Below are 27,741 nucleotides of genomic sequence, written 5' to 3' on the forward strand. Positions count from 1 at the left end.
CCCCTCTCTGCCATGTCAGAGAGCTATAGATAGTTGAAACAAAACAGGAGAGTGTAGTGCTAAAAAGCATTTTCTTTAACATGTGCTGTGCGGCATCTTGCACTCAGACATGTTATTAACAGATCAAATAAAGCATGCCAGTGATTTCTCTGTCTTCATACATGTCAAGTGAAAGCAGTATTAAGTATATATTACTGTCACAGACTAACATTCATCTCTCTTAAAAATCCCAATAGCCATTATTACAACTGAAGGGTTTCTGAATGGTCTGAAACCTGTGAAAACCATCATGAGGCTGTTCTAACTTACACTGTGGGATTGGCATTCAGCATTAAGCCACCTTTGCATTTCGCCCTGCTCCAGAGCTCTGCGGAACAATCTTTGACCACAGGATGTGAGCCTCTGTAGCTGAGGATCTCAGTCTTGGAGTGTAATCTCTTTGAGGTATCTTTCTCTTCTGCGACGCTACTATTGTAATGCCTGGGAGGGAGAACCAAATCCGAGAACTCAGTTCCATAAGCCTTTCCCTCTGAAGCATGGTTACTAATTTTGGTCTGGTTTTTTTTAAGGGCAGGGTTGGAGTGTTTCCATCTTAATTAAACTTAAAAAAATACCTCTATTACAGACTAGTCACTTACAATTGAAAGAAATAAATAAAAAAGTTACAGAGATGCAAAACATCATCTTAAACCACTAATGTCTAAGAAGAGATTATACTCAAAAACTGCCCTATGGATTTGTTTAATTATCTAAAATGAAGGTCACTCTAAGTCTGGGATTTGGTGGGTCAAGTTCCACATTTTTCTTTTTTATGAGGGAGCTCTATAGTTCTAAAAATAGGAGTTCACGATGTGAAATGCTGGCAGAGCCATCAATACAATACATCAACGCAAATGGCAATGCTGCAATAAATCAAAGAGAAAAGCTTTTCTGCCTGGGTTCTCCTGAATGCCACCATTTCCATCTCAACAGAATTCAAGAAGAAAGATTATTCCTAGTGGTATTTTAACAGGAAGTGCCATAAGGGTATTATTCACTAGACCAAATCCTAGAATTATCCAGGGCCAGATTGTGGTACTTTTACTCATGAATAGTGCCTTGTACAATACCAGAGGGGTAGCCATGTTAGTCTGAATCTGTAAAAAGCAACAGAGGGTCCTGTGGCACCTTTCAGACTAACAGAAGTATTGGGAGCATAAGCTTTCGTGGGTAAGAACCTCACTTCTTCAGATGCAAGTGAAGAAGTGAGGTTCTTACCCACGAAAGCTTATGCTCCCAATACTTCTGTTAGTCTGAAAGGTGCCACAGGACCCTCTGTTGCTTTGTACAATACCATATACAATATAGTACCACTGGTATCAATGGGAATACTAGGGGGTAAGGTACTACACATTGAGAATTTGGGGGTCACATCTAGTACTTAAATTGGGACCTATGAATGTGAAGTTTAGCTTGCTCAGCATGCTCTGGGTAGGAAACAACTGGAAACAAAGCGAGCTGAAAAATTTTGAAATTATATATCTATAGTCTTATCTCTCATGCCCCTTATGGATCTTTTACCCACACAACAGACATTTTTAATATATTTATCCATTTGTTCCGCATGCGGAATTCTGTATGGGAGCTTATGGAACAAGAATAAAATCTTCAGTAAGCCCAGAAGCCAGAGCCCAGCCCCTCCCCTGAGTAGTCAGGCTGGATGCTGGGAAAATATGTGTGTTGGAGGCAGAGATGGAGGAAGAATCCATGCCATGAAGCAGCTACAAAACTGGTCTGTGGTTTAAGTAACCTGTGCAAGGGCCTATCTGCCCTCCTTACTGCCCTGTTCGTCAGGAGACATGATAATTCTCACAGCTCATATCTTCTAGCTCTGCTCTTGTCCCAATTTGCACTGCCCAGGCACGTTGCTGGGCTCTGAGAACATAAGGGGTTTACATACTCATGATTTCCTGCACATCCTGTCCTTATCCTTGCCTCGTGGAACAGCATCAGTTTCACTGCCAAAGGGCTGTCTGCAGCTATGCACAGAGGGAATAGGTGTGCTGCTAAGAGTTCCAAGGAGAGAGGGGGAGAATTTTGCCTGAAGAAAAATCATTTGGAATTCATGAGTAGAGCTATGCAAAATCTTCATTTATCCAGCTAATAATGTACATCACACCCAGCATGATATCATTAGGCACACCGACAAAAGTGTAAAACAAATGGCCAAAGCACAGACCATTCCCTTTCATCACCACCTACTCCCCAATGAAAAGAAATACCCACCTTGCTATTGACTCAAAGCAACAGGGTCATTTTATACAAATGTCTTGCACTATACCCAATAGGCTGCCCCTCTTGAAAAATCTCTTTCAGCTCAGACATTTCATCGGGATTTTCGGTTTTAGTTTTGCACATCCTTGAACTTCTCATATTAATATATTCCCTTATCTTTTCTTTTTATTTATTTACGCGTGGGTAATTAAAGTTGTTACCATCACAATATGTCTGCTCTTTATGTGTCCCATGGCTTTTAAAACAATGTTGCCAGGGCTGTTTTTCCTTATCAGCTGCTCTTTTTTATGCTTTAATATGACAGCATATTTGTTTGTTTGTTTCCTAATGTACATTATTTTCCATATTTATGTACTAAAAGCAAACATAATTATACTAAATGGTATCAGAAAATTAAAACATCTGGGAAATATCCTAATGAAAGCTCAAAACTCCCTTTGTACAAGGAAATTAGCACTCTTGAAGGTCTAATAAGCATGGTTAAGGATGTCTCTGATGCCAACAACCTAAAAAGTAGTTAAAATCCCCTGTGCCATCAGCTAATAAAATAATGCAATTCCTAGGGGGGAAAAGTAGCAAATGTACAGGCTCTTCACAAAGCCATTAAAAAGAAAAGCTGAACAGGCAGTATGAGGGCAAAGAGAGTTAGATAAAATGTAAAAAGTGATGACTGTATCCTCTACAGGTCACATTAGTAAAGGCATATTGCTTGATTCATCAATGGATTACTTTAGTTTTATGCTGATGAAATCAATGGAGTTTGACTGTATAAGACTGGAGTAACAGAGATGAATCTGTTAGCTTCTGCCTTTCAGTATCATCATGGAGAGTTCTCAAAGGGTTAAAAAATATACTTTTGAAAACATAACAAGTATGCACCATAGCATCTTTTTAAATATTATTTTTAATAACTGAAGAATTCAGAAACACCAAAATAAGGTCACTGCCATAAGAACTCAAGCTCCATTTGGAGGTTTGTAATGAGTTGACTTTGATGTCATACTTTGATCCCTCTTCCTGTGTTATCCAGAAACTCCAAGTTGTGATGAGTTTCCTTGTTGTCTTCTGGGTGCTAATTGCCCCTGTGTTGTGTTAGATGATTGTTATGCTGGTTTTCTTGAACAGCAGGTGGGATAATTGAACAGTTATAAAGGAGGTGTTAATTAAAAATGGGTGTAGGTATAAAAGGGACATTTTCCAGCAACTGAGAGACCTTTTGGTTGTGTATGCTCACACAAACACACTGAACAGAAAAAAATTCTTATCTGTAAAATGATGTTTTTCTGATGGACAAAGTCAGTTTCAGAAATAGGACAAGAAATGACATTTCTTCCAGTGGTACGGATCTTTTATCTACACTGCTTACCCTATGCATTATAAGCAACCCTGATGCTATTTACCGCTCTGCCACAAACTTCCTATATGACCTTGAGCAAGTCACTGAAACTCTCAGTGCTTCAGTTCCCCATTTGAACAGTAGCAATAATAATACTTCCCTACCTGACATGTGTGAGGACGAATTCATTAATGTTTGTGTGGTGCTCAGATACAACAATGATTAACATCAAAGAAAGGCAAGTGCACTTACTGACCCTTTTGGCTAACAAACACTTGTGGGCTTTGTCCTTAGTGCCCATTCATTCAATGTAAATGATACATCTCTCGTCAGCTTAGGCTACAACTACATTACAAGCTAGGGGTGTGATTTCCCTGCTTGTGTCTACATATTTGAGGTAGCTCTCATCAAGCTAGCATGGATATAAAAAGCAGGTTAACTATGGTAGCATGGGTAGAGGCAGCAAAGGCACGGCTTAGCCATGCTGAGTACAAACCCCCCTGAAACTGGAGAGCGAGACTGCATCGCACTCATCCTGCAGTAATGGCTTGGCTGTCCTATGGGGTCTGGGCCTGGGCCTGGCTCCCTGCTTTGGGCATTGTTACCTGGTGTGCAGGGTTGCAGCACCACTCAGGTTTGGTCTGGCTGCCCCTCCGTGACGGAGGGGCTGCTGGACCAAATTTCTGTGAGTGGCATTGCGACCTGACATGCTGGTTTGCAGTGCCACTCAGGTTTGGCCTGCCCACTCCTCCATCCTGACAGAGGGGCTGCTGGGCCAAATTTCAGGGAGTGGTGTTGGGACCCCACATAGTGGCTCACAACGCTGCTCGGTTTGGGGGCCCTCTCAAACAGGGGGCCCAAGGCAGACTTCCCCTTTTGCTAGGGTTACCAGATAGCAACTGTAAATAAACGGGACAGGGGGGTGGGCGGTAATAGGAGCCTATGTAAGAAAAGTCCCAAAAAACTTTAAAAACGGGACATCTCGTCACCCTACCTTTTGCCTCCCCTTTCTCTGAGCGGCCCTGCTTACTTTGGTTCTTCTCACTGCAAACAGGTGGGCTTCCCCGAGGACCATGTGGAAATGGATTCTCATGTGGAAAATTGCCCAGGAAAAAGTCAGAGTTATTGCTGGGATATACAGTAAGACCCAGCATACAGAATGTAACTGATGTCTAGGATACAGCAGACTGCATCTCCCAGAGGGAACATTTTAGGATATTAGTCACTAAGATGGAATTACTGAGACTCTCTACTTCTGTTCTTCTGTTGTCCTGATTTTTACAAAGACCCTGGAGGAGAGACAGCCCGTTTCCCCGATGCAGAAGATAATGTAGGTGCTGGGGGTGATTAGTATTTGAATATGTGTAGTTTTATGGATTGCAGATAATCCCTTGTTGCAGCAAGAATGGCCAACTAGACTAACTCCATTTGGCAAATGTATGGCAGCAGTTTAAACCCATCAGTATGGGATGATCCACCTCTTGATTATAAAATTAATTAAGACCCAACGAATCTTTAGACTGAGGGGGATGCCAGCACCACAGTGTAGCCACTGAGAACAGCAACTGCAGGGAAGGTGCTGCTCAGGCCTGTAGCTGTGGGTTGGGTCATGCTCAGTGCAGATGGAATCTTCAGGAAATTTAGCTGGCTCTACTGAGCATCTGTGAACTGAATTTTTTCTCAAGCTGATCATATTTGGCCAGTTTTTCATGGTGAGATCAAAAACACAACCCTGACAGAAAGGCCGACCATCTGTCAAATTTCAAATCATGGAGATGCTACAGCTTCTTAGTGAAATGGAAGTAAGAATGTTTTTAACATGGGAAAAAGAAAGCATTATCTCTTAATCTTGCTCTTGGTGATGGCTGAACCATTTGTGTTGAAACTTTTCCAGAACAATTCCGCCTGAGGTAGACAGCCAGCATAGAAAATTTCTGTCCAAACGGTTAAAGTCTGGCAAAGTTATAAACAACTAAAAAAATATTCTTATACTGGAAAATACCCTAAAACTCTAACTAACGGAGGCACTACCAGCTTTAATCAGTTTTAATTAGCTGGGTTTCTTTTAGCCAGCCTTTAATCTGTTTAAAACACAGTATATTTTTCAAAACAGCTAATAGTTCTAAGACCAGCAGTGAGGGCCGGCCCTAACCCAAATGGCACCCCTGGTGAGGCGCGTCTTCATTGCCCCCCCCCCTCCCTCCATTTGTTAAATTTTTGAATAATTTATTTTTATTGCAATTGCAGCCCATTTCATGACTTTGATGAATGATTTGCATGCATGTCATATAAGACAATAAATTTGCATGCTAGGAAGTGTAAATCTGTATTTATTCATGCCATTTATAAGCAAATATACCCAGGAGGGCCTGGCTGACAACATTCTAGGAGGTTCGAGGAAAATATAGTTCTCAGAAAGTTTGGAAGGTTCCACAAGATTCTACAAAGGTCCAGAACATTCTAAGAGGTCAGTGAAAAATGAATCCACATACAGAATACCTGAAACATTTTACTTCAGACATTCTATTTTCCCTTTTGTCGCTAACAACAAAAACAGTACCGCAAGCCTGGTGCTCCCAAGCTCAGCACCCCAAGTGGTCGCCTGGGTTGCATGCCTCTAAATCGGGCCCTGCCAACAGTAACTGCTAAGACAAGTAATTTGAACCCAGGTTTGTGATGGTTTCACTCTTATCTCAAGAAAACACGATTAAAAAGTTGTTAGGAAAAAAGAAACCTTTCTATATAATTCACAGAGGAGTTTAAGTCATTAGGTTGTAGAAAGTGTTGCCTGATGGCTAGACTCTGGCCTAGGATTCAGAAAACTTAGCTTTTATTCCTGGCTTTACCACTAGCCTGATGGGTGACAATGGGCAACTCACAGCATTGTACTATGCCTCAATTTCCCTTTCTGTAAAATTAGAGTAATGATACTAACTTCCTTTGTAAAGCACTTTGACCTCAACTGATGAAAAGCATTATATAAGAGGTAGGTAGTAAAAATAGAAGAGAAAATTTGCAGGGAGCTTTTCAAATGTTCTTTTTTCTCTTCCTTTACTTAGAGTTGTTTTAAATGGAAGATTCTGCATCTTGGATGGAAGCGGTTGCTTAATTTTAAAACAAGTAACTAAGAAGGAAAAAAAATCCAACCCTCCTGCCACTGTCTCATAGTTGTAAGAGTTGGGACTTTGCTTGGAACAATCACATGGCTCCTTCAGATTTGTCCATTTTACTATATAAAAGAACATATGAAGAAGAATAGTTTACAGTACATATTGACACACTGCTTTAAAAGTACACTCTCCCATAAACCTTAAATAAAAGACTTTCATGTTACCATGTGTAAAGACAACATTTGACCACTAGAGGGAACCATTAGACTGAATTTTGGACAAAAATGGCAGAAATTCTGAATGAAAGCACTCATAAGCCCAAAAAAATTCAAAGAACACATTTCAAGTAAATAGTGCTATTTGCACATAAGGAGATCATTTGTAATTTAGCTGAAAATAATTCAAGTCATACATTAAATTTAGCAGTGTTTTTTTATCAGAACATGAGAGCTTTTGTGTTAACACTTAATCAGTAAATATTGGAGTATGGTGGGATTTATATAAAATTAGAGATTTTTAAAAAATAAGATTATTTAGCTTGGTAAAGAGGAAAGTTAAAGGGATTAAATGAAGTACATAGAAAGAGTTGTCTGAAAAATGTCCCCTAAAATAAGGGCCACTAATTTAAATTAATGACATGTAAAAGTTTTCTATTCTAGTTTATGTTATGTCTTATACCATGCTCATCACTGTGGTATCTGTGTACCTTCCAGTAGAACATTAAGCAATGTGACTAACATCAGTCATGTGTTGTTTGTTCTCGCATCCTCTCCCTAGGGGAGAAGTCTGTGCAGTGGTTGGTAGGGTGGTTTTGTTTTGGGAGAGTTTTGTTTGTTTTTTTAAATATACATGTTACTATGTGCTTATCTTAGAGAATGCAGGACAAAGAAATGTGACTTGCACTTGGAGTCGAAGGTGGTGACGTTTGTATTGACCCTTAGTTCCTAGAGGAATTAGTTCCACAGTCTTGGCCTGGTCCCGGAGAAAGTTCTGGCTCCCGCACAGTAGAACAAATAGAAGAAAATTATTTCTACAGACTGCTTGGAATTCCTCTTCTGAAATTCTCTGCCTCAAGAGGCCTCAGAATTAAATACTGTAGCTGGATTTTGTAAAAGGGCTGGATCACTGTATTACCAGTGCTGACATTAGTAGCAGCTGAAAAGAGCAGTGTAGTCAATTCTCATGTGTCAGGGAGTAAACCGACTAACAAAGGGATCAAGAAGGATTTTTTTCCCCATCAGCAGCGCTGCACAATTGACCAAGTGCATGATGCTGTTGTTTTTTTTAAACACCTTCTTCTGCATCACATATGGTCTATGGCAAGATACCATACGTGACTGACCAGTGATATCATGCAGTATGGCAGATCCTATAGGCAAGATCCTGTCTCATGCGCCAATACTTTGGTGCTACTCTAGTGGCTGAGAAGCTAGGGGCAGCTCTGGATCCCCCCAGGTGGCATAAGGCTGTACCACCACACAGCGTCATAGGGAATATGCTGGAAAATGTTGGGGAAGAGAGGTAGCATGTCCCTTGGAAGCCACTAGAAGTCCATGTTAATTAGATCAGCCCTGAAGTTGCTCTAATTTATTCTGGGGACAAACCAGACCCTGGCTGCTGTATAACCTGTAATAAGAATAGATCCAAGAACTGGAAAATCACTTCAACCTCAGTGAGAGAGAGGCTCAAACACTTATTTATAGGGCTAATAGGGAACAGAAGAGGCCATGTGATGTGTTAGGAAACTGTCACATATTGAATGTCTGTGAGTGTGAGGACTGTGTACATTTTAGATGTTCTGAGTTACCAGCTGATTAATTTCTTGACATCATTCCTCTGGACACTATATTAAAAAGATAATGGAGAGTAGGCTGTGGGGCCCCATTCATGTCAGAGTTCATTGCAAAGGCAATGCCCTCGTGCCTGCTCAGTTCATTAATAACTTGCGTACAAATGAGCCAAAAGAAACCAAATAAAACAGCCTTGAAGACTGTTGATTCATTATGAGTCCTGCAAGGCAGCTTCTGGCATTGAAGACTGTTGATTTGGTACTGTACACCTTGATTATCTTGTACAATATCCCAGCAAAAGAAAACAAAACAAAAGCCCCACACCCACACTCATAGGTGCTGACCTCCCCTCTTTCCCGTGGGTGCTCGACCTCCCCTCTGGCCCTGGACCTGCCCCCACTTCACCCCTTCCATGAGGCCCCGCCGCTGTCCTGCCTCTTCCCACCCCTTCTCCACCCTCATTCCAACCCCTTCCCCAAATCCCTGCCCCAGCCCCGCCTCTTCCCTGCCTCCTCCCCTGAGCGCGCCACATTCCCGCTCCTCCCCCTCCCTCCCTGGAGTGTGCTAACGTTGCCAAACAGCTGTTTGGCAGCGGTTGGGCAGGAGATGCTGGGAGGTAGGCGGAGGAGCGGGGACGCAGTGCACTCAGTGGGGAAGGAGGTGAGGGGAGCTTGGATGCTGGTGGGTGCAGAGCACCCACTAATTTTTCCCCACGGGTGCTCCAGTCTAGCTGGAGCACCCACGGAGTCGGCACCTATGCCCACAGTCTTTACTTGTTACACTAGTGTGAACCTTGCTATCAGCTTCTGACCCTACCACATACTCTATGTGTGAGTAACTGTAGGAATATAGGCCCACATTAGATTTGGGTGAACTATGGTAATATGGGATATTAGCATGAGCAATAGGCCCAAAGCATGTGACCAAAAAGGAAGAGAGCATGAGAAAGAAGAGTTGTTTTGTTAAACTTGTAGCGACCCTTCAAAATACTAATGTTATCTTATTTAAGGTTTGAGCTAAAGTAATGAAAATAAAACACAGTTAATTGGGTACCAGGTGCAGTAAATAATTGGCTATATAAAGAACTCCTTCACCTGCCCTTAGATAAAGTCCTATAATTGGCAATGACATCACTTGTTTGCTAAAGGGTATAGAAAAATAAACTCTTGGAGGATGCATTGCTAATATCTGGCTGATCAAATTGGAGCTGACCAATATGGGTCTAAGCACCCCTGTGTTTAGTCCATTTGTAAGTAACTTGATCAAATACTTATAACTGTTGTGTTACTGTTTGGATGTAATAAATTGCTTATCATTTATGCTTTTTAGGCATGTTTATAGCAAGTGTATAAAGTGTATAAGCCTTTGAATTTAAGAATGGAATTTATCATTGAATTAGTGGCGTGGTAATACCCTGCATAAAGAATAATTCCAACAGTAATCCTGGCAAATATGTCATAATCAATGGGGCTCAAAGCTGGTGCTCTACCCACCTCCCCAAACACCTTGTCAAGGTGACCTGGGAGGACAATGTGATGGGATATGATGTCTAGGAGCTATGGATGTGTGAGGTTAAAAGAGAAGTCCTACTAGGCTAGCATCATAGCAAGTTCATGTATATATGTATTCTTTATTCAGTGCAGCATGTGTCAATTATAAAGGAATGCAAACTTGGCTGCCTAATAATAGTGCAGTGCACTGCAGTCAAAGAGACTTTGTTTTGTTTCCTGGTTTGGCCTTTTGCTCCTTCAGCCAGCTGGAGTTGTAGAGGCAGTTCAGTGAGAGAGGTTAGGAGAGAAGCAATGCTTCCTGTACCTCAACCGTAACAGTTTTTTGGTCTATTGAGAAGATGCATAGTTTATGCTGTGTGTTGTGAATGGAAAACTATTCATTCTTCCCCACTAGTGCAGGACTAATGACCCATTCAGCAAAGTACTTAATCATGTGCTTAACTTTATGCAATAGCCAAAGTAATGTTAGAAAGGCTTTGATAGAAAGACAAGGTGGATGAAGCAACTTCTTTTATTGGACCAACTTCCGTTAGTGAAAGACACAAGCTTTCGAGCTACACAGAGATCTTCAGATCACCCCTATAAGCTGGAAAGCTTGGCTCTTTCACCGATAGTTGGTCCAATAAAAGATGTTACCTCGCCCACCTTGTCTCTCTAATATCCTGGGACTAGCATGGCTACAACCACACTACAAACAACTTTGATAGCCAAAGTAATATGAATTATATTTTAATTTTAAACACATGCTTAAGTAACGTTGCTGAATTGGGGTATAAGGCAGGATCAATGGAACAGATAATCTCGATCCACCATGCTCAGAAAGTGTCCCCAAGACTTGAAACACTGAAGTTTAGCACAGGAAGACAAGAAATCCTGGGAAATACACAAACCACCCCTTTTCCTAAGGAAAACAAAATGGTGCTGGTTTTTCAAGTAACTCTTTTTAGCTGATTGGTGTCACAAACTGGGACTTGTGTTGGGCCTGGTGGCTGGAGCCGGAGTCGGGAGTCAGGAGCCAGAGCCCAGGGTCAGGATGCAGAGTCAGGAAGCCAGTAGGGAAGCCAGGCTAGAGCAGGCGTGATCGCAATTGCAAGCATGGACGTTGAGCAGCCAGCAATCAATTGGTGCTGTTGGGCTTAAGAGTTGGCTTGCTGACCTTCTTGGCCAGCCAGGAGGAATGCTCACTCAGGTAGCTCAGCTGTACTCATAGGTCGCCCGGAGACTGACCAGATGAAGATGCAAGTCCTCACTGCTGACAATTGGGACCCTATTTAGACTTAATTTATCTCTGTTCCTTAGCCTCAACACAAGTCCTTTAGGGCAGGAGGCTTAAATTGGGTGGTTCCTCAGGGACAGAGAGGGGAAAAATGAATACAAATTGTCAGAGCTTTAAGGTAACTTGACCTGTATTTTTCCCTCTGAGATCCTTCAAGGGCACCCACTTACAGGTTTCCAGCTCCCAGCTGTCACCTCCGGGGCAGAGACTGGCATCTCACTCCCTTCTGACCAGGGTTTTAAAGCCACACAGCTGCTCCCTGATCTATGCTGTGATATTCCCAGCAAGTTAGTCTGCCTAAGAGACTAGCACCTGCAATTTTCTCTCATTCTGAGGGCTATGGACAGTGTATCGCCAGTGGTTTTCAAGTTTCCACACAGCTCCTTTTAAGCAAGCAATTTTATTCCTCCTTATAGAGAGAACATATTGTTATGATCAAAGAACCTAAATGCATGCTAAAAAGCTATCTCCAGCTCCAACATAGGGCTCTGAGAGGTGTCAGTCCTTCAAATCCCACAACTGGGTTTTCCCCGTGGTGACACATACATATCAGTCTTTAGATCAGTAACCAGGATAAATGCCCTGAGTCAATTGAAGCTCAAGCTATTTATGCAAAAGACCTTCCTTTGTCTGTTGGTCTCTGGGGAATCTAGTTTAAACCAAGCAACCCTTCCCAGGAGGTGGTGCCTCCCTGGAGGTGTTATAACCTGAGTAATTTGCCTTGATCATCCCCTACTGTTTTCATTTCCTGGTGGAGCTGTGGTAACCCTCCTCCCCCACCCCTCAGAGTACATACAATCCTGGCCCACAATGATATATAAACCATTCATACACTTAATATCATATGGTCTCCCAAAGATATTGCAGGAACTTGCCTTATTTGTCACACATACTACATAAAATTAATGTCTATCGTATATGAATAACTGTTAAAAGGCACAACGGCTAGAAAGAGGGAAAGCTTTGCAGTGTGTTCATGCGTAAGAATAAACGTAAAAATGGGCTTGTACATGCACTGGATTATTTCTGTTTATTAGACGTTATTCCCAGTTGTATGTGTCTGCTTGCTGAAGGAAAGAATGCCCCTGGGGAAAATGATTACTGTTGAATATTACACCGAGAATTAACTGCCTCATCACCCCGTTAAGATTTGTCAGCATTCTAAGAGCAGCATAAAACACGTCTCAAACATTTTGAAAGCATTGTCTTGCACAGAATGCTGATAGGCTCAGGAGCAGGCAATGATATACATTCCTTTGTTTCAAACAACGCCCTCTCCTGTTTCACTGCAATTCATTACTGCAAGTTTTTACTCCTGTTTTCTTTTGTGCACTGTTTCTTAAATATTAAACTCCTGAAGCTGGGATGCTGTGAATTTCCACATACGATACAAATTTTAAATATTGTGTAAAACAGAATTACACTTAATATGAAGTTAATTCTTGGTCTCTGCAAGGTGGGCCTATTCCTCCAAAGAACTGAACACCTGCTCTGAAGTGCTGAGAGCCTTAAACTCCTGTTGAACACAAATTTCAATGGACTCAATAAATCTTCAGTGGGCAGTCAGCACTGTAAGGAAATGCAATGAAATCAATGGGGCCACTCACAGTAGGAAAGTTAAGCACATGCTTAACTGTTTGCACGATCCGAGCCTACAATTGCAGCATTTAGCAAGGGCTGTAAAGAGTAATTACAATAACTGAGAATTTTATTGTCTGTACCATATGATAAAGGTAACTGTGTAGCTGTAATATACTTAGGTTTGGGAAGATGTTTGACTTAGTACTGGACAACATTCTGATTAAAAACTTAGCACTATGCAATATGGATAAAGCATTAACTAGACTGAGACCAGGCTAACTCTGGGAAGTGATGTTCAGATAGAGGGTTTTCTAGTGGCGTTCCACAGGGATCAGTACTAGGCCCAATGTGATTTAATGTTTTTATCAATGACCTGGATATCAATAAGAAATCGCTGCTCATTACACCTGTGATGAGACACAGATGGATGGAGTGGTGAATAATGATGAGGACAAAGCAGCCAGACAGATTGATTTGGATTGCTTGGTAAGCTGGGCCCACTCAAACAAAAATGCATTTTAATACTGCCCATTTGAAGGTCTTACATCTAGGTACAAAGAATGCAAGGGGGCTGTATCCTGGAAACAAGTGACTGCAAAGGATTTAGTAGTCATAGTGGACAACAACTGAATGTGAGCATCCAGTGAGATGCTGTGGCAGAAGACTAATGCAATCCTTGGCTGCCTAGAGAGGGGAGTAGTGAGTAGGAGTAGGCTGGTGATTTTACCTCTGTATATGGCATTGGTGACACTGATAATGATATACGGTGTCCAGTCCTGGTGCTCACATTTTAAAAAAGATTTTGAAAAACTGGAGATGGGGCAGAAACGAGCCTTAAAAACTCTTTGAGGGCTGGAGAAAACACCTTACAATGAGAGGCTTAAAGAGCTCAGTCTGTTCAGTTTATCAAATAAGAGTTAAAAGCAACTGGAGTACAGTGTATAGGTACTTTCCTGGGGAGAAAATACCAGGTATCATAGGGTTCTTCAGTCTAATGGCATAGCAAGAACCAGTGGCTGGCAGTTAAAACCAGACAAACACAAATTAGAAATAAAGAAAAAAAAATGTAACTGTGAGCATGATTAATCATTGGAGCAAATTGCCAAGGGAAGTGTTGGATTCTCCATCTCTTATGGTCCTCAAATCAAGACTGGATGCTGTGACGGGGTAAACAGACCCTACACCAGCATGCAAGGGGTTAGGGAGCTGCTTTCGCTTGAAGTGCCCCCACCCTTCTGCATCTGCAAATCAGGGCCTGGAGGAGGAGTTAAAAAGAGGGAACTCCACTCAGCTGGGGTTACCCTTGGGAAGGGAACAGACTGTTAGCTTGCCAGTGCCCAGAGAGAAGTCTGGCAGCCAAAAAAGTCTCTGCCATCACAGAAAGGAGAACACCAATCCCCTGGGCTAACAAGGAGCAGAGATTTATACTGGAGACATTCCCTCGCCCCTGCTCCCCTCCGCCCCCGGGACTCTGATGTATGTTTTCTGCGGTTGGGTGATGCAAGGAATGTAAAGAGTAAAATGGCACCAATCCCCTGGGCTAACAAAATGTAACCCCGGGACTCTGGGGTGGATGATGTTGCTTTAAGTAATGTTTCTTTGTCTTCTTTTAAAATCAAACAGTGTGAATTTATTTTAACTCAGCAAATTATTCATCTCAGGCAATTGCAGTAGGATATAGAGCAGGGGTCGTCAACTTCTGGCACGCGGCTCACCAGAGTAAGCACCCTGGCGGGCCGGGCTGGTTTGTTTACCTGCCGCGTCGGTAGGTTCAGCTGATCGCAGCTCCCACTGGCTGCGGTTCACCATCCCAGGCCAACGAGGGTGGTGGGAAGCGGTGCGGGCGAGGGATTTGCTGGCCGCGGCTTCCCACCGCCCCCATTGGCCTGGGATGGTGAACTGCAGCCAGTGGGAGCCACGATCGGCCGAACCTGCTGATGCGGCAGGTAAACAAACCAACCCAGCCCGCCAGGGTGCTTACCCCGGCGAGCCACGTGCCAGAGGTTGCCAACCCCTGATATAGAGCTTTACATTTCTAGGTTATTGTGTTAAAAATGTGCCTTAGATGGATTACTGCATGGGGAATTTACCTTTATCTAAGGTAGGCAAATTTTGGGGACTAAATAAGTGACAGTGACCCTTTGAGATTCATTGTGATGGGCATAAATCAGTTTATATGAAGGAAAACACATACTCTTTAAAGTATATAGAAGTTTATATGAACTTTCTTACTAAGAATAAAATAGTAATTAAAACACTAATAATGCATTTAATTTTAGCTTCCTAAAACTGACAGTATCTAGACAGTTTAATAAAAAGAAACTAAGTAAAACATAAATATTCAACTTGCTCAAATACATGCACATACTCAGGTTTAAAGGCAAATGTAAATTATATAATCCAATAACTCATCAAACACAAAATTAAATACTTTCTGGAATAAATATGAATATTATTGATGGGCTCAGGAGTGAATTGTCATCTAAACTATAAGAATAAACAATGAATACAAATTCCAGAAATGCAAAATACAAAACAATACAAATCATGCAGAGAAATATTATTATGCAGAGAAACTGGTTATTCACTAAGGTTCTGACATGAAGTTTTAAATAAATGGTGATTTGGTGTTCATTTTTCTTTTCCAAAAGTCCTGGAGAAATGCATGACTTAAGTCTTATAATTATGATGCTCTGTGTGCTCCTCTGAAGCTTTGACTTTGAGCCCAGAAAGTTAATTGAAGTATGAGACAAACAAGTGATCAGTTCTGTAAAAACAAAACCTCAGCCAAGAAAAAAGTGAACTGAGAAAACTTGATAATGTTGTGCTGAAATTCCACATTTTCTATTGTCCAGAGCAGTAAAAAACGTCTGCACAAAGCTGACTTTTAAAAAATTACAGTTTAAATAATGTTTGGGTTTCTTTGTTTGTTTGTTTGCCAGGGAAAAGGCCATCATACAATGTTGTCTCCCTCTTCTTTCATTGTGACATAGATCAACAGCACGCCACAAGGGTCTGATCCTAGTCCATCTGAATTCAAGAAGAGTTTTCTCATTGGTACCAATAGGAATAGTCTCAGGCCCTAACATAGGAACTGGTTCAGAAGGATGGAGGAATTTGCAGCATCATGTTATTCTAAACTGCCATTTCACTCTTTACATTCCTTGCATCACCCAACCGCAGAAAACATACATCTGCGTGTTTCAAACAAAACTGGTCTCTATTAAGTGATCTTTATTTACTAGAATTAATTTTACCCATGCTTTAGCCTCTATAGAGTTAGACTGTGGCACTTAGCGACAGTTTTGAATAAGGGGTAGTGTAGTCCTGCACAGCCTTACCGGGAGCTCTGGGAGCGATTGTGTTTTAGGAGGAGCAATCCTTAAACTGTGATTGTCCCGGGCCCTTTCATGGTAAGCAAGCAGGACAGACTATGTATGTCTTCTTTCTCTTGTGCTAGGGCGAGGGGAATCCTGGCACATGGAGAGCAGGAATGCTATAGTATCTTGTACAGCTGACTCTTCCACATGGCAAAATACTACCAGAGAGCTCAGAGTTACTTAGTACACTGCACTGATTAGAGCTGTGCATGAAAGATCTGAAGCTTTTGTATCTCATTAAATGCAATTATCCACCTCATATGAATTTCCCAGAGTGAAAAACAATACAGAACTTGATCTAAAAAAAAAAAATCCAACCAAACGAAAAGGAACTTTCCAAATTTATATGGTCTTAAGGGATTTGCAAATGTTGGTAGATGCTTTTGAAGGCAGTCTGGGAATTGTAATAAATTCCTTCCTGAGAAGTCACTGGCCCCATGAACAAAAGAGAACATTGCTTTGGGCCATTAAAGTTGGCACAGAACACAAAGTATTCTAGGGCACAGAGCAGAGGGGGAAAAATCACTCATCCTTAGTCCAAGATTCAAGGGATTATTTCCAACAACCACATGTTATATATAAAGGATGACATATGTTATAAATTGCTGAGCATTGTATTGTACTGTACTATATATCACTCTGTTACTCCAAGACACTTTCTTAGTTCAGCTGCCTTTTTTTCCATCTGTTGAATGTTCCAGTGCCACTGTCTTCTGTTCGACTGGAGTTTGTTCAGTTGACAATGCAAACGTTTTAGAATAGCATCACTTCTTTTATTCTGTACCTAATAAAATAGAATAAATACATCTGAGGGCTGTTTTGCAGGTAACACATGGAACACAAAGATTCAGACTAATGTAGCTGGCAAGGCTCTACAGTCAGGAAAGTTGCACTGCTCTGGCAAACATTGATTTGTACAGAAAAGACTATAGACGATACAAAGAGTAGAGGGTGAAGATACTTTTTAATTCCTCAAAAACTGGATTTGACTGTAACTTAGGTTACTAGAGAAATAAGTTAGATCAGCAGGTCTCAAACTGTGGGTCAGGACCCCAAAGTGGGTCATGGTCTTATTTTAATGGGGCCGCCAGGCCCAGCATTAGATATGCAGGGACCCAGCGCTGAAGCTGAAGCCCTAGTTCCAGCACCACCTGGGGGGACAGGGCTCAGGCTGTGGCCCCCTCTCCACCCCACCCCGGGCACCAGGGCTTGGGCTGCGGCCCCCTCCCAGGGTTATGTAGTAACTTTGTTGTCAGAAGGGACTCATGGTACAATGAAGTTTGGGAACGCCTGAGTTAGATGATCTCTTTATAGTCTCCAATATTCATATTATACAACCAACCAAATGCTTTGCTGACTTTGGCCTAGGAGTTCTCCATCCAAACACCTCATAGACCAAGGCATTTGCCTTGTGGAACTTTCTCGACTTTTCACAAAAAAAAAGGATACCCTCAAAGGGGACGTGTGTGTGTGTCTGTGTGTGTACGTGCGCGTACTTTGTGTTTTAGGGTGGTTTTTTTCAGATTCCCCTTTCCTCTGAGACCTACAGAGCTCACAGTCCAAATAACTTAAAGAAAATGGAAAGTAACCCCAGGATCAGAGTTAATCTTCAGCCCGCAACAGTCATAAATTAGATATTAACTGACTGGAGTATAAAGGGCATTAATTACATTTATTCTGATAACCTAATGTTTTACAAAGTGCTTTCAGATGACTAAAACTCCTCCTCTATCTTTCTCAGATGGATTTTGTCATGATAATAAAGTCTGTTTTCAGATGCCGAAGAACAGAGAGTTGACCTAGGGTCTTAAAATGGTTGTGTTTTAGTTTTCAGTTTAAGAATTTTCTCCTGTTCCTTGTAATCTGAAAAAATTCCACTCTCTCCCTTCCATATTGTAGTGCTCTATTGAGCTAGTCTCAAATCTGTTCAAAACCTTTATATTATCAGGCTTTGAATCAGATCATTACATTTTATGGCATTTAATTTGCCTAACGAGACAAAGGATATGAAAGTCTGAGGATCAACACCTCTCAGATGTACTTTTGAATATCACTCAACTATTTAAACAGATAACCTCATAACGATTAATAATACTGTCTGGGCAGATTGCAAATTATGAGTAGTTATGAGTAGTCTACTTTACACACAGCTCAAATTTTGAAGGGGCTCAGGAAGGCCATTTTCTTGGTGCAATTGATTCTTCCATTGGTTAGATATCAGGTACCATAGGGCAAGCAATAAATAGTCAAAACAGAAACAAGTAGTAAACTGTTTTAGGTAAATTGTGCATACTATCCCATTGCAGACTCTTTTTTAAAATTCCCAATATTACCTCCTTTCCCCAAACATCTTAAACTTGACACCTATAAAGAGCAACTTCTAGAAACAACAAGTGTTACAAGTTCAGCAGTCTCTTCATTCGCTTTCAGAAGAAGGCAAAAGAGAAGTGATCGACATTATTCTAAGATCTCATGGCTGAATTCATTCCTAGAATGTTGCAGAGGAAAATGCTGATGACTAAAATTTTTCCTTTGCTCTCAAAAATTCAAATATCAGCTCTCAAGGTTAGATGAGTTCTACCAATATTAAATATTCTTCAGGATTTGAGTCTAATGGTGTTATCATTGGTTAATGTATATGCTTGGATATGTAGCAACCTGTTTAGTAAAATATTTTACAACTTCAACTACAATATGTATATTCTGTCATATGACTGTAATTATATTCTAGTCAAATAACTCTAAACCTTACCTCAATCTCTTTTCTAAGTTTAGCATGCACTTTTTTCTCTTCTTCAAGCAATTTTTTCTTTTCATTGATAGACTCTTTTACCATAGTAACTTCCTCTATTAAATGTGTAATTTCTTCCTGAAGATACAAGTGGGAATTAAAAACAAAAAAAACCCAAACCCCATTTGTAAAACAAAGATGACTCTAGTACAAATGGGTTACCTTCTGTAATGTCATTTTAACAATCTGTTTGAATAAGCATTGACTTTAGCTAAAGAAATAAGTTCAACAATTTAAAAGTTTGACTTAAATATACTTCCTGCCTACTAGCAAATCATATGTATTGATATAGTTACAAAAACTACATAGTAATATTGCTCAGGGACATGTCTACAGCTACAGGGATGCAACAATTTGAATTTATCTAGCACACTATTGCAAAAGTATTTAGAAGTGTGCACATATACAAGACTAATAGTCAACTTTAAAAATTCAATCATGGGGTATAATGTGCATAATATGTGAACTACATTCTCCTCCCATGTGAAATCTAATGCTAATGGAATTATGGCTATTCTGTTTATCAAAGTGTAAGCAGGGAATGAGCTCTCCCCTGACATCTAGTGATGAGCTGGAGGAAAAAGACTTGAGAACCCCACTGTATTTACATGAACACACCTACTCTGCCTCGGTATTCAGCAGACAAACTGTGTTGCCAAAGTGATCAATTTTGGCTGGTATTGGGTTACAAATCACTTTAGCATTGAGTGCAGGGGTAAAGAAATTTTATCCTTATTGTAATGGGCAGCAGAACTGTGCTTAGCACGTGCTGATTGAGGGGGTCACCTTCAACTGAACTGCACTTGCTAAGCGGCAGATAGAGATGCCAAATCTCAATGAAAGGGGAGAGGGAGTGGGGACAGTTGTTCTTACCTGGTGGCGTGGGTTCTTTCTAAGTGTCTTAGATGCTATTTGACACTCCCCTCCCCACTTTTTAAAGACAGAGCTGATTAAATTCAGTTGAGAGTCTTTTGATATTTTAAGCGATCGCTACAGCTGAAGTCTCTGAAAACCAGTTCTAAATGCTAATCCTTAGGCCAGGTCTACACTATAGTGGCACAGTTGTGCCCATGCTGCATTTTAAGTGTAGACCTGCTCTTAGACCTGCTGTGGGCAGCAATTCAGCAAAACAGCCTGCAGTAGCTGGGAGATTCCCCATGAATTACTGAAATCACTGAGAGCTGGGTTAGGTGGTGGGACCTCAAGACATGGTGTCACAGAGGTTACAGCAGAGCTACAGGTGGCAGCAGAGAAAGCGATGGTGTAGTGGCCAATGGGGGTAGAGCAAATGGCAGTGCAGTGACGGCAGCGGGCAGGGATACAAAGCGAACGGCGGCAGCTGTGAGCCAATTGCAGCGGCTATGGCTCTAGGTCTTTGCTGAACAAGGACAGCAACTGCGAGTGGGGTGCAGTGTAGGGAGAGGGGAGTGGCTTGTTAAAGGAACACTTGTTTGTGGGACTTTCACACTGTTAGGTGAGAACCTAGGGAGAAGGACACTGCCCAGCGTACTCTGGGGTGGGATGATCACATGATCACCTGCTTTTGAATATGGTTGTGGTGTTTTCCCAAACTAATGCTTGGTTCCTTTTCCCTTTTAATAAAAGTTCTTGTTTGTTATACATAGATTCAGTGCTTATGAGTGCGGACGTATTGCCTCTTAAAGGTGCCCGGAGATGGTGTTCAATTTTCCCAGATTACTGGGTGGGGGCTCAAGTCAGTTCTGTTTTATAGCGTTAAGATAAACCCCTAAATAGTGAACCTGGCCCTTGTTGCTGCTGACTCCACCTGGTAGAAGGGTCACATTTGTAAATGGATTTACATGTAATAAATCATTTCTCATCTATTGTAATTTTCTATGATAATGCTCAAATAGCAACGTCGCCTACATAACTAAATGATTTCTAATAAAAAAGCTGGTTTCTATACAGAGTTCATTCTCAGAGAAGAAAGAGGGGATTACAACAAGATAAAACCTTCATTCTACATAGGCTTTTTTATTGTAGAAAAGCCACATGGAATTTAAAGTATATGCAATCACAAGCCACAGCATGAAAGCAGAACAATTAATAGAGTTTACAGGCAGCAAACAGACAGCATATCTTCTATGTTCCTCTTTATAGCACCAGATGTGAATATAGATGTATATATACATTTACATAAATCTTAAATTCTAAGTTATAGTGCAGGGGTCGCCAGGTTGTACTTTAGCTATGTGAGAACAGAAGATGAAGGGGTGAGAAAAGATGACAGAAGAAGGGAGAAGGAGAAAAAACATCAATTTTGATATGTATAATCTCCAGCAATATTGTGTGTGTGTGTGTGTAATTTTAATGCTTTATTAAATTTGTAAAAGTTAAAGCAGTCTGAGCTGCAAAAATATACAGCTATAGAGGAAAACTAAGGTGATCAAGTGATTATATGCACTATAGCAGGGGTTGGCAACCTCTGGTACGCTGCTCGCCAGGGTAAGCACCCTGGCGGGCCGGGCCAGTTTGTTTACCTGCTGCGTCAGCAGATTCAGATGATCGCGGCTCCCACTGGCCGCAGTTCGCCATCCCAAGGAGGGCGTACAGATTATGGCATATTTGAACAATTGTAAAATTTCAATGCCATTTATGTAAGAAAGAGACACTAAACCCTGAACAAACTTAGCCCTTACATAAGCAGGTGCAACCCCACTGTAGTCAGTATGAGACACAACCTTCCTATGACAAGCCTTAATTTTGTCCATTAATCTTGTTGCAAGACTTGGTTTATTATGATAATTTGTTTTGTTTTTTTTTTCAGTCTGAGAGCAGTAGGTTTAATCTAATCTCACATTGCTGTTATAGTAGTGTAACTCCATTCTCCAGTGGAGTTACTTCTGATTTATGCCAGTGTAAATTACATCAGAATTAGACTCTGTGATTCTAAGACAATTTCAAATATGAAGTTATTTAGTTTTCCTCTATAGCTGGACATTTTTGCAGCTCAGACTGCTTTAACTTTTACAAATTTAATAAAGCATTAAAATTACACACACACACACACACAATTGCTGGAGATTATACATAGCAAAATTGATGTTTTTTCTCCTTCTCCCTTCTTCTGTCATCTTTTCTCACCCTTTCACCTTCTGTTCTCACATAGCTCAAGTACAATTTGTTACCAACTAAACACTGTGCTGTTCGCTGACACTAGTAATGTAGTAACATTTACAGGAATATACAGTGTGTGTTCTGAAAAGTGTATATGTAGGTTTATCCAAGACCTTGCAGTATCCTACAAATAACAGTGGAGCCAACTGATGCATTTTAGCTGACAGCACTGTAGTTTTTTCACAGCCAAGTTAATGTTGTTATATCAGGTGAACTTAGCTTTTGGAATCAAACATCAAGAATAGTGGCTGGTACCATTTTTAATGTAAACTAAGATCACCATTTACTCAATCTAGCTTAGGCAATGAACCCAGATATTACATGTTTCCGCACACCATAGCAAGTACTGCAAAGCTAAACCAGATTATTATTTAAAATTGTAAAATATTTTTGTACACAATAGGAAAGGTATCTAGAAACAGAAACATCTGACCTGCACTTGTTTTATAACTTGTCCTTCAGGATTCTGGAGGTCACTCATTAATTCTTCTTTCTTTGTCTTTAGCTCTTGAACCATGTCTTGTTTTTTAGCAAGTTCGAGCATAACTGGCATTTTGCTTTCTGCTTCCCAATAACGCTCTTTATGAGCCATTATTTTCTCATGATATGCACCATTTCTTGCAAGCATCATCTCAAATTCTTCTTGTGCTGCTTCCGTGTCAAGTTTCAGCTTTATCTTTTCAGCCAATAGGGATCTGACTTGGGACTCCAGACTTTCACAGTGATATTTTGTAGTTTCTATGTCATCATCTTGCTGATAAATTCGCCTTTCTGTTGCCTTTGTTTCTAATAAAGCAGAGTCCATTTGTTTTTCAAGTTCTTGAAGCTCAGCCTGTAAAATATTGTAATATTCTCCTATCAGTGGAAAGCCAATGTTTGGGAGTATAGCAGCAAGCTATTGAAACAATATCATCTACATTTAGTTAACAGAATTCGTTCTTTTCATTTAATACAGAACACACAATAAAGAAATCTATGCAACTTAAAAATAGTTTGAATAGAAGAGATCCATTTCCTAAAATCATCACCAAGAGACATGATAGGTGATAATATCTGAGGCTTTGTCGGCTTGGTCTTAAAGATAAGTGTACATGAAATTTGTTATCTTTCAAATTGGTTCAGTTTCCTCATATTCAGATGATGTATAGTGGGATGTGTCAGAGACCCTAACCATATCAGTCTCCCTAATGTTTTATCTAAACTAGGAGTTTAGGCCAAACTAAAGTCGACTGCTTTTTCTATTGCAGATGCAGGGTAAAATCAGGAGACACAGACTAAAACCAAGGTAAAGGTGTCACTCTGCATCTATATTAGGAAAAGTGGCTGAGTTAATTGGGTTTAGCTAACTCAATTCGATCTAGGTTCTTACACTGCTCTCATCACCATAATATCTGACGGCCTTCCAATAATACATTAAGTGACATGAATCACATCTGTCAGGTGTAGTTTGTTCTCTCTTTCTCATGTTCTCCCGAGGGGGAGAATTGCATGTGCAGTGTAAAGTTTTTTGTTTTGGTTTAGGTATGGAGTTTTGTAAAAACGTATGGGCTGCTATGTGTTTATTTTAGGTCAAGGAAGTATGCCTTTCACTTGCAGTGGGAGGTAGTGATGGTCCTTAGTTCCTGTCAACTTATGTTAACTCACATCTTCCTAGCATCAACCACTTTTTCCTAGTCTAGATAAGCCTAAATCTTGTGATCTCCAGGACTTTTAGAAGGTATTTGACTTAGTACCACCTGACATTCCGAGGAAAAAAATAGCAATATACAAAATCACATATTAAATTGATCAAAAACTGGCTAAGTGATTAATCTAAAAAGTAGTTTTGAATGAATTGTCATCCAATGGCTCATCTCTAATGAGATACAACAGGGATCTGCTCTGGGCCCAATGCTATTCAATCTCTTTATCAGTAATCTGGAAGAAAATATAAAATCATCACTGGTAAAGTTTGTTGATGATACAATAATTAGCGGAGAGGTAAATGATGATAAAGACAGATTTCTATAGAGAGATCTCTACAGAGAGATCTCAATTTTGTGGTAAGCTGGGCTTACTCGATCAAAATGTTTTAATACAGCTAAATGCATGGTCATACATTTAGGAACCAAGAATGTAGGGCACATTAATAGGACTATGGACTGTATTTTGGAAGGCTCAGAAGTGGATTTAAGGGTCATGAGGACAACCAACTAAACACTAACTCACCTTGTAATGCAGATGCTAAGAGAGCAAATATGATTCTTAGAAGTATATGCAGGGGAATATCAAGTAGGAGCATGGTATTAACACCATACACAACATTAGAGAGACTATTACTGGAATACTGTGTCCAGTTCTGGTGTCCACATTTTTAAAAGGATGTTGAAAAATAGTAAAGGGTTCAGAAAAGATCTATGAGAATGATTCAAGGTCTGGAAAATCTGCCTTACACTGAGAGTCTAAAGAAGTGAGCTCTGTTTAGTTAATCCAAGAGAAGGTTAAGAGGTGATTTGATTAAGGTCTGTAAGTACCTACATGGGGAGAAGATTTCTGACAATAGAGGGCTCTTTAATTTAGCAGACAAAGGCATAATGAGATCTGATGGCTGGAAGCTGAAAGTAGGCAAATTCAGACTAGAAATCATTTGGAAATATTTAACAGTGAGGTTAATTATCCATTGGAACAACTTATCCAGGGCTGTGGTGGATTTTTTATTACTTTAAATCAAGCTGTAGCTCAGCCAGATTTATGGGCTTGATGTGGGAATCAGTTGATGAAATTCTATGGGCTTTGTTAAGTAAATTATCCTAGCTGATGATAATGGTGCCTTCTGGTCTTAATATCTATGAATAAAACTAGACTGGACTCAGCATTTGACAATATAAAATAAGGAACAATAATGAAATGGTAGTGATTGGCAAAATAACCTACTACTGTATGTCTTTTCCATCTCTGTTTACTATGATGGTATCAGCAGGAGATTGCATACCTACTCAAAGGCACACTGACAAGTGAAAATGCTGGAGGGATATCTATGTGGCTACAAGCACTAATGGTCTAAATTAAGTCACATTGCTGTAAAGTTACTAACTCCACTTACAGTACTGAAGTCTCTAAAGTAAACAGCTGACAAGCTAAACCAAAAAGAATTAACTTAACAACATGTCCAGAAATTGAAGAGCTAATCATGAACACTATCATAAACATGTTCAATTTAGAATGCAGGCACATTGTTAGGCAGGACTGTTACATGGAGGACCTGTATAACGGTATGAGGAGGGACATCAGCTATGAAGCTGAATTCCTTGACAGGACTAAGGAGAATGACCTTATATTGTTTATATAGAACTTTTTTCAAATCTTAGATTACAAGAGAGAAACTTTCAGTAGAACTGGCATCATCTCTGATCTACCAGCCATCTAGGATAGACAAGTGAAAGGTCCTAATGGCAAAGATCTTGAATTTTGGAGAAGAAACGACTGTTTTATGTGTTTTCTGTGAAATACACATAAGGAAGTAGAGTTAGAGATGTACATACAATCTTAATTTTGGTGTTTCCTGACTTTTGAGTACATAACTATTCAACCTTAACATTAATGCTAGCTTTTGTATGGAATGTTCTAGGTTAAAAAAATTAAGAAACTAAAAGAAAATGAATGAGTGTAATTGTCCAGGACTTTGGAGCTCTGTGGGCTTCCCAAAAGTTGCATATAACCTGTGTAAATATTATAATCTAGAACTATTTGCTGCAACAATATCTCAATATTCTGCTGCATGCCCCTTAGGAAGTCTGCAGGAAGAGGCACCTCTGCTGCAGGTGATAAAAGCTTTCAAGGTATGTCAGACCCAGGTTCCCTCTGGTGAGCCATAAAAATTGTCTGCAGAAATGAATCCCGCTGCCATGTACCCCAGAAGGTCTAAAGAATCATAGAATATCAGGGTTGGAAGGGACCTCAGGAGGTCATCCAGTCCAACCCCCTGCTCAAAGCAGGACCAATCCCCAGACAGATTTTTGCCCCAGATCCCTAAATGGCCCCCTCAAGGATGGAACTCACTTGATATTCCCCTGCCTATACTTCTAAGAATCATATTTGCTCTCTTAGCATATGCATTACAAGGTGAGTTAGTGTTTAGCTGGTTGTCCTTAAATCCATTTCTAAGCCTTCCAAAATACAGTCCATAGTCCTATTAACGTGCCCTACATTCTTGGTTCCTTAGAAGATCCAAAGGGGATTCCTCTCCTGTGCAACTTTAGAGCTCCCAAATTGGGGAAGGTGCAGGGGAGCTACTAAGGTAGATAGAGGATTGATAAGGTAATAAATGGGCCTCTAACTTGTGCACCTTAAAAAGATGGCAGGAGCCCATTGCTCAGTGGTGATTCTCCTTACTGGTTTCAGCAGTATGGATGACTTGCCGTTGAGTGTGAAACGTGGAGACTTGCATCTGAAGAAGTGGGTTTTTTCCCCACAAAAGCTTATGGCCAAATAAATCTGTTAATCGTTAAGGTGCCACCGGACTCCTCATTTTTTTTAAGAATGGACTAACTGCCTTAACTTTGAATTAAGATACCCCAGAAAAATAGAGAAATATCAGCTTCCCTTATTCAGAGTCATACTTCCTTGTCTATTGTACTACATTGTAAATCCAACATTCTAAATTAGATCTTACCTGTAACTGAGAAAGAACTATTTTGCTTTTTTCTATTTCGGATGCTTGTGAATGTTGCTGTTCTGCTACTTGTTTTACAACTTCAATTAATGATGGAGAATTTTGCTTAGCCATTTCTAGACAAAAGGGTAGTATTGTGAGAACACAGAATAAAAATATATTGTTTTCACATAGTCTAGTTTGATTCCCATGTTAAACAGTTGATAAAGACAAAGGACAAAATATTCTTGGACTTACTCTTCATATAAGAACCCAGATCAATAAATTATTCCTCATGGCCCATTTTTGATCATCAAGGAAACATAATTAATGGTCTGAAACTCAAAGGAAATGATGATAGAGGATTCAAAATCTACACTGCTGTGTTTCTTCTGTAAAACTAAATTTTTTCCTTTGTTGAGTGTTATAAATGTTCTTCCTGCTGGTTCATGGGGCAGATCCTCATCTGGTATGAACAGTCATAGCTGCATATGGTCGCAACGTGTGCTGAGGATCTATTCCCATATTGTTTGCTTACAGTTCTAATGTAATTCTAACATTGCAACAGCAATATATGATTGATGCAATTTAATCATAAACTCCTATTATATTTAGAGCTGTCAAGCGATTAAAAAAATTAATCATGATTAATCGCGCGATTAAAAAAAATAATCGTGTGATTAATCACGCTGTTAAACAATAATAGAATACCATTTATATAAATATTTGTGGATGTTTTCCACATTTTCAAATATATTTATTTCAATTACAACACAAAACAAATTGTGTTTGTTATATTATTTATATTATATTATTTATATACTTTATATTATGTGTACAGTGCTTTCTATATATTTATTTTTATTTTAAATATTTGCACTGTAGAAATAAGGGAAATAGTATTTTTCAATTCACTTAATACGT

At 40.1% G+C, this 27,741-nt stretch overlaps 1 protein-coding gene across 1 annotated transcript; it reads right to left on the minus strand.

Moving 5' to 3' along the window:
• Window positions 1–15,151: 15,151 nt before the first annotated feature.
• Window positions 15,152–26,952, minus strand: CCDC122 (coiled-coil domain containing 122). Its single transcript, XM_034758433.1, has 4 exons — window positions 26,839–26,952; window positions 22,621–23,019; window positions 19,011–19,127; window positions 15,152–17,042 (listed from the first exon to the last, which is right to left on the minus strand). The coding sequence occupies exons 1-4, from the start codon at window positions 26,950–26,952 to the stop codon at window positions 16,893–16,895; spliced, it is 780 nt and encodes a 259-aa protein (XP_034614324.1). The 3' UTR covers window positions 15,152–16,892.
• Between the last annotated feature and the right edge of the window lie 789 nt (window positions 26,953–27,741).

Source organism: Trachemys scripta, chromosome 1 (genome assembly GCF_013100865.1).
Source record: "Trachemys scripta elegans isolate TJP31775 chromosome 1, CAS_Tse_1.0, whole genome shotgun sequence".
In the NCBI taxonomy this organism is placed as follows: Eukaryota; Metazoa; Chordata; order Testudines; family Emydidae; genus Trachemys; species Trachemys scripta.

What these genes read in the sequence shown, in the direction of transcription:
- CCDC122 (XM_034758433.1), bottom strand. Translation starts at nt 26,952, where the DNA reads ATGGCTAAGCAAAATTCTCCATCATTAATTGAAGTTGTAAAACAAGTA. An exon ending in TAGTTCTTTCTCAGTTACAG is followed by an intron (nt 23,020 to 26,838) that starts GTAAGATCTAAT and finishes AATATTTTACAG; the next exon opens with GCTGAGCTTCAAGAACTTGA. An exon ending in AACTTAGAAAAGAGATTGAG is followed by an intron (nt 17,043 to 19,010) that starts GTAAGGTTTAGA and finishes CTATTTTATTAG; the next exon opens with GTACAGAATAAAAGAAGTGA.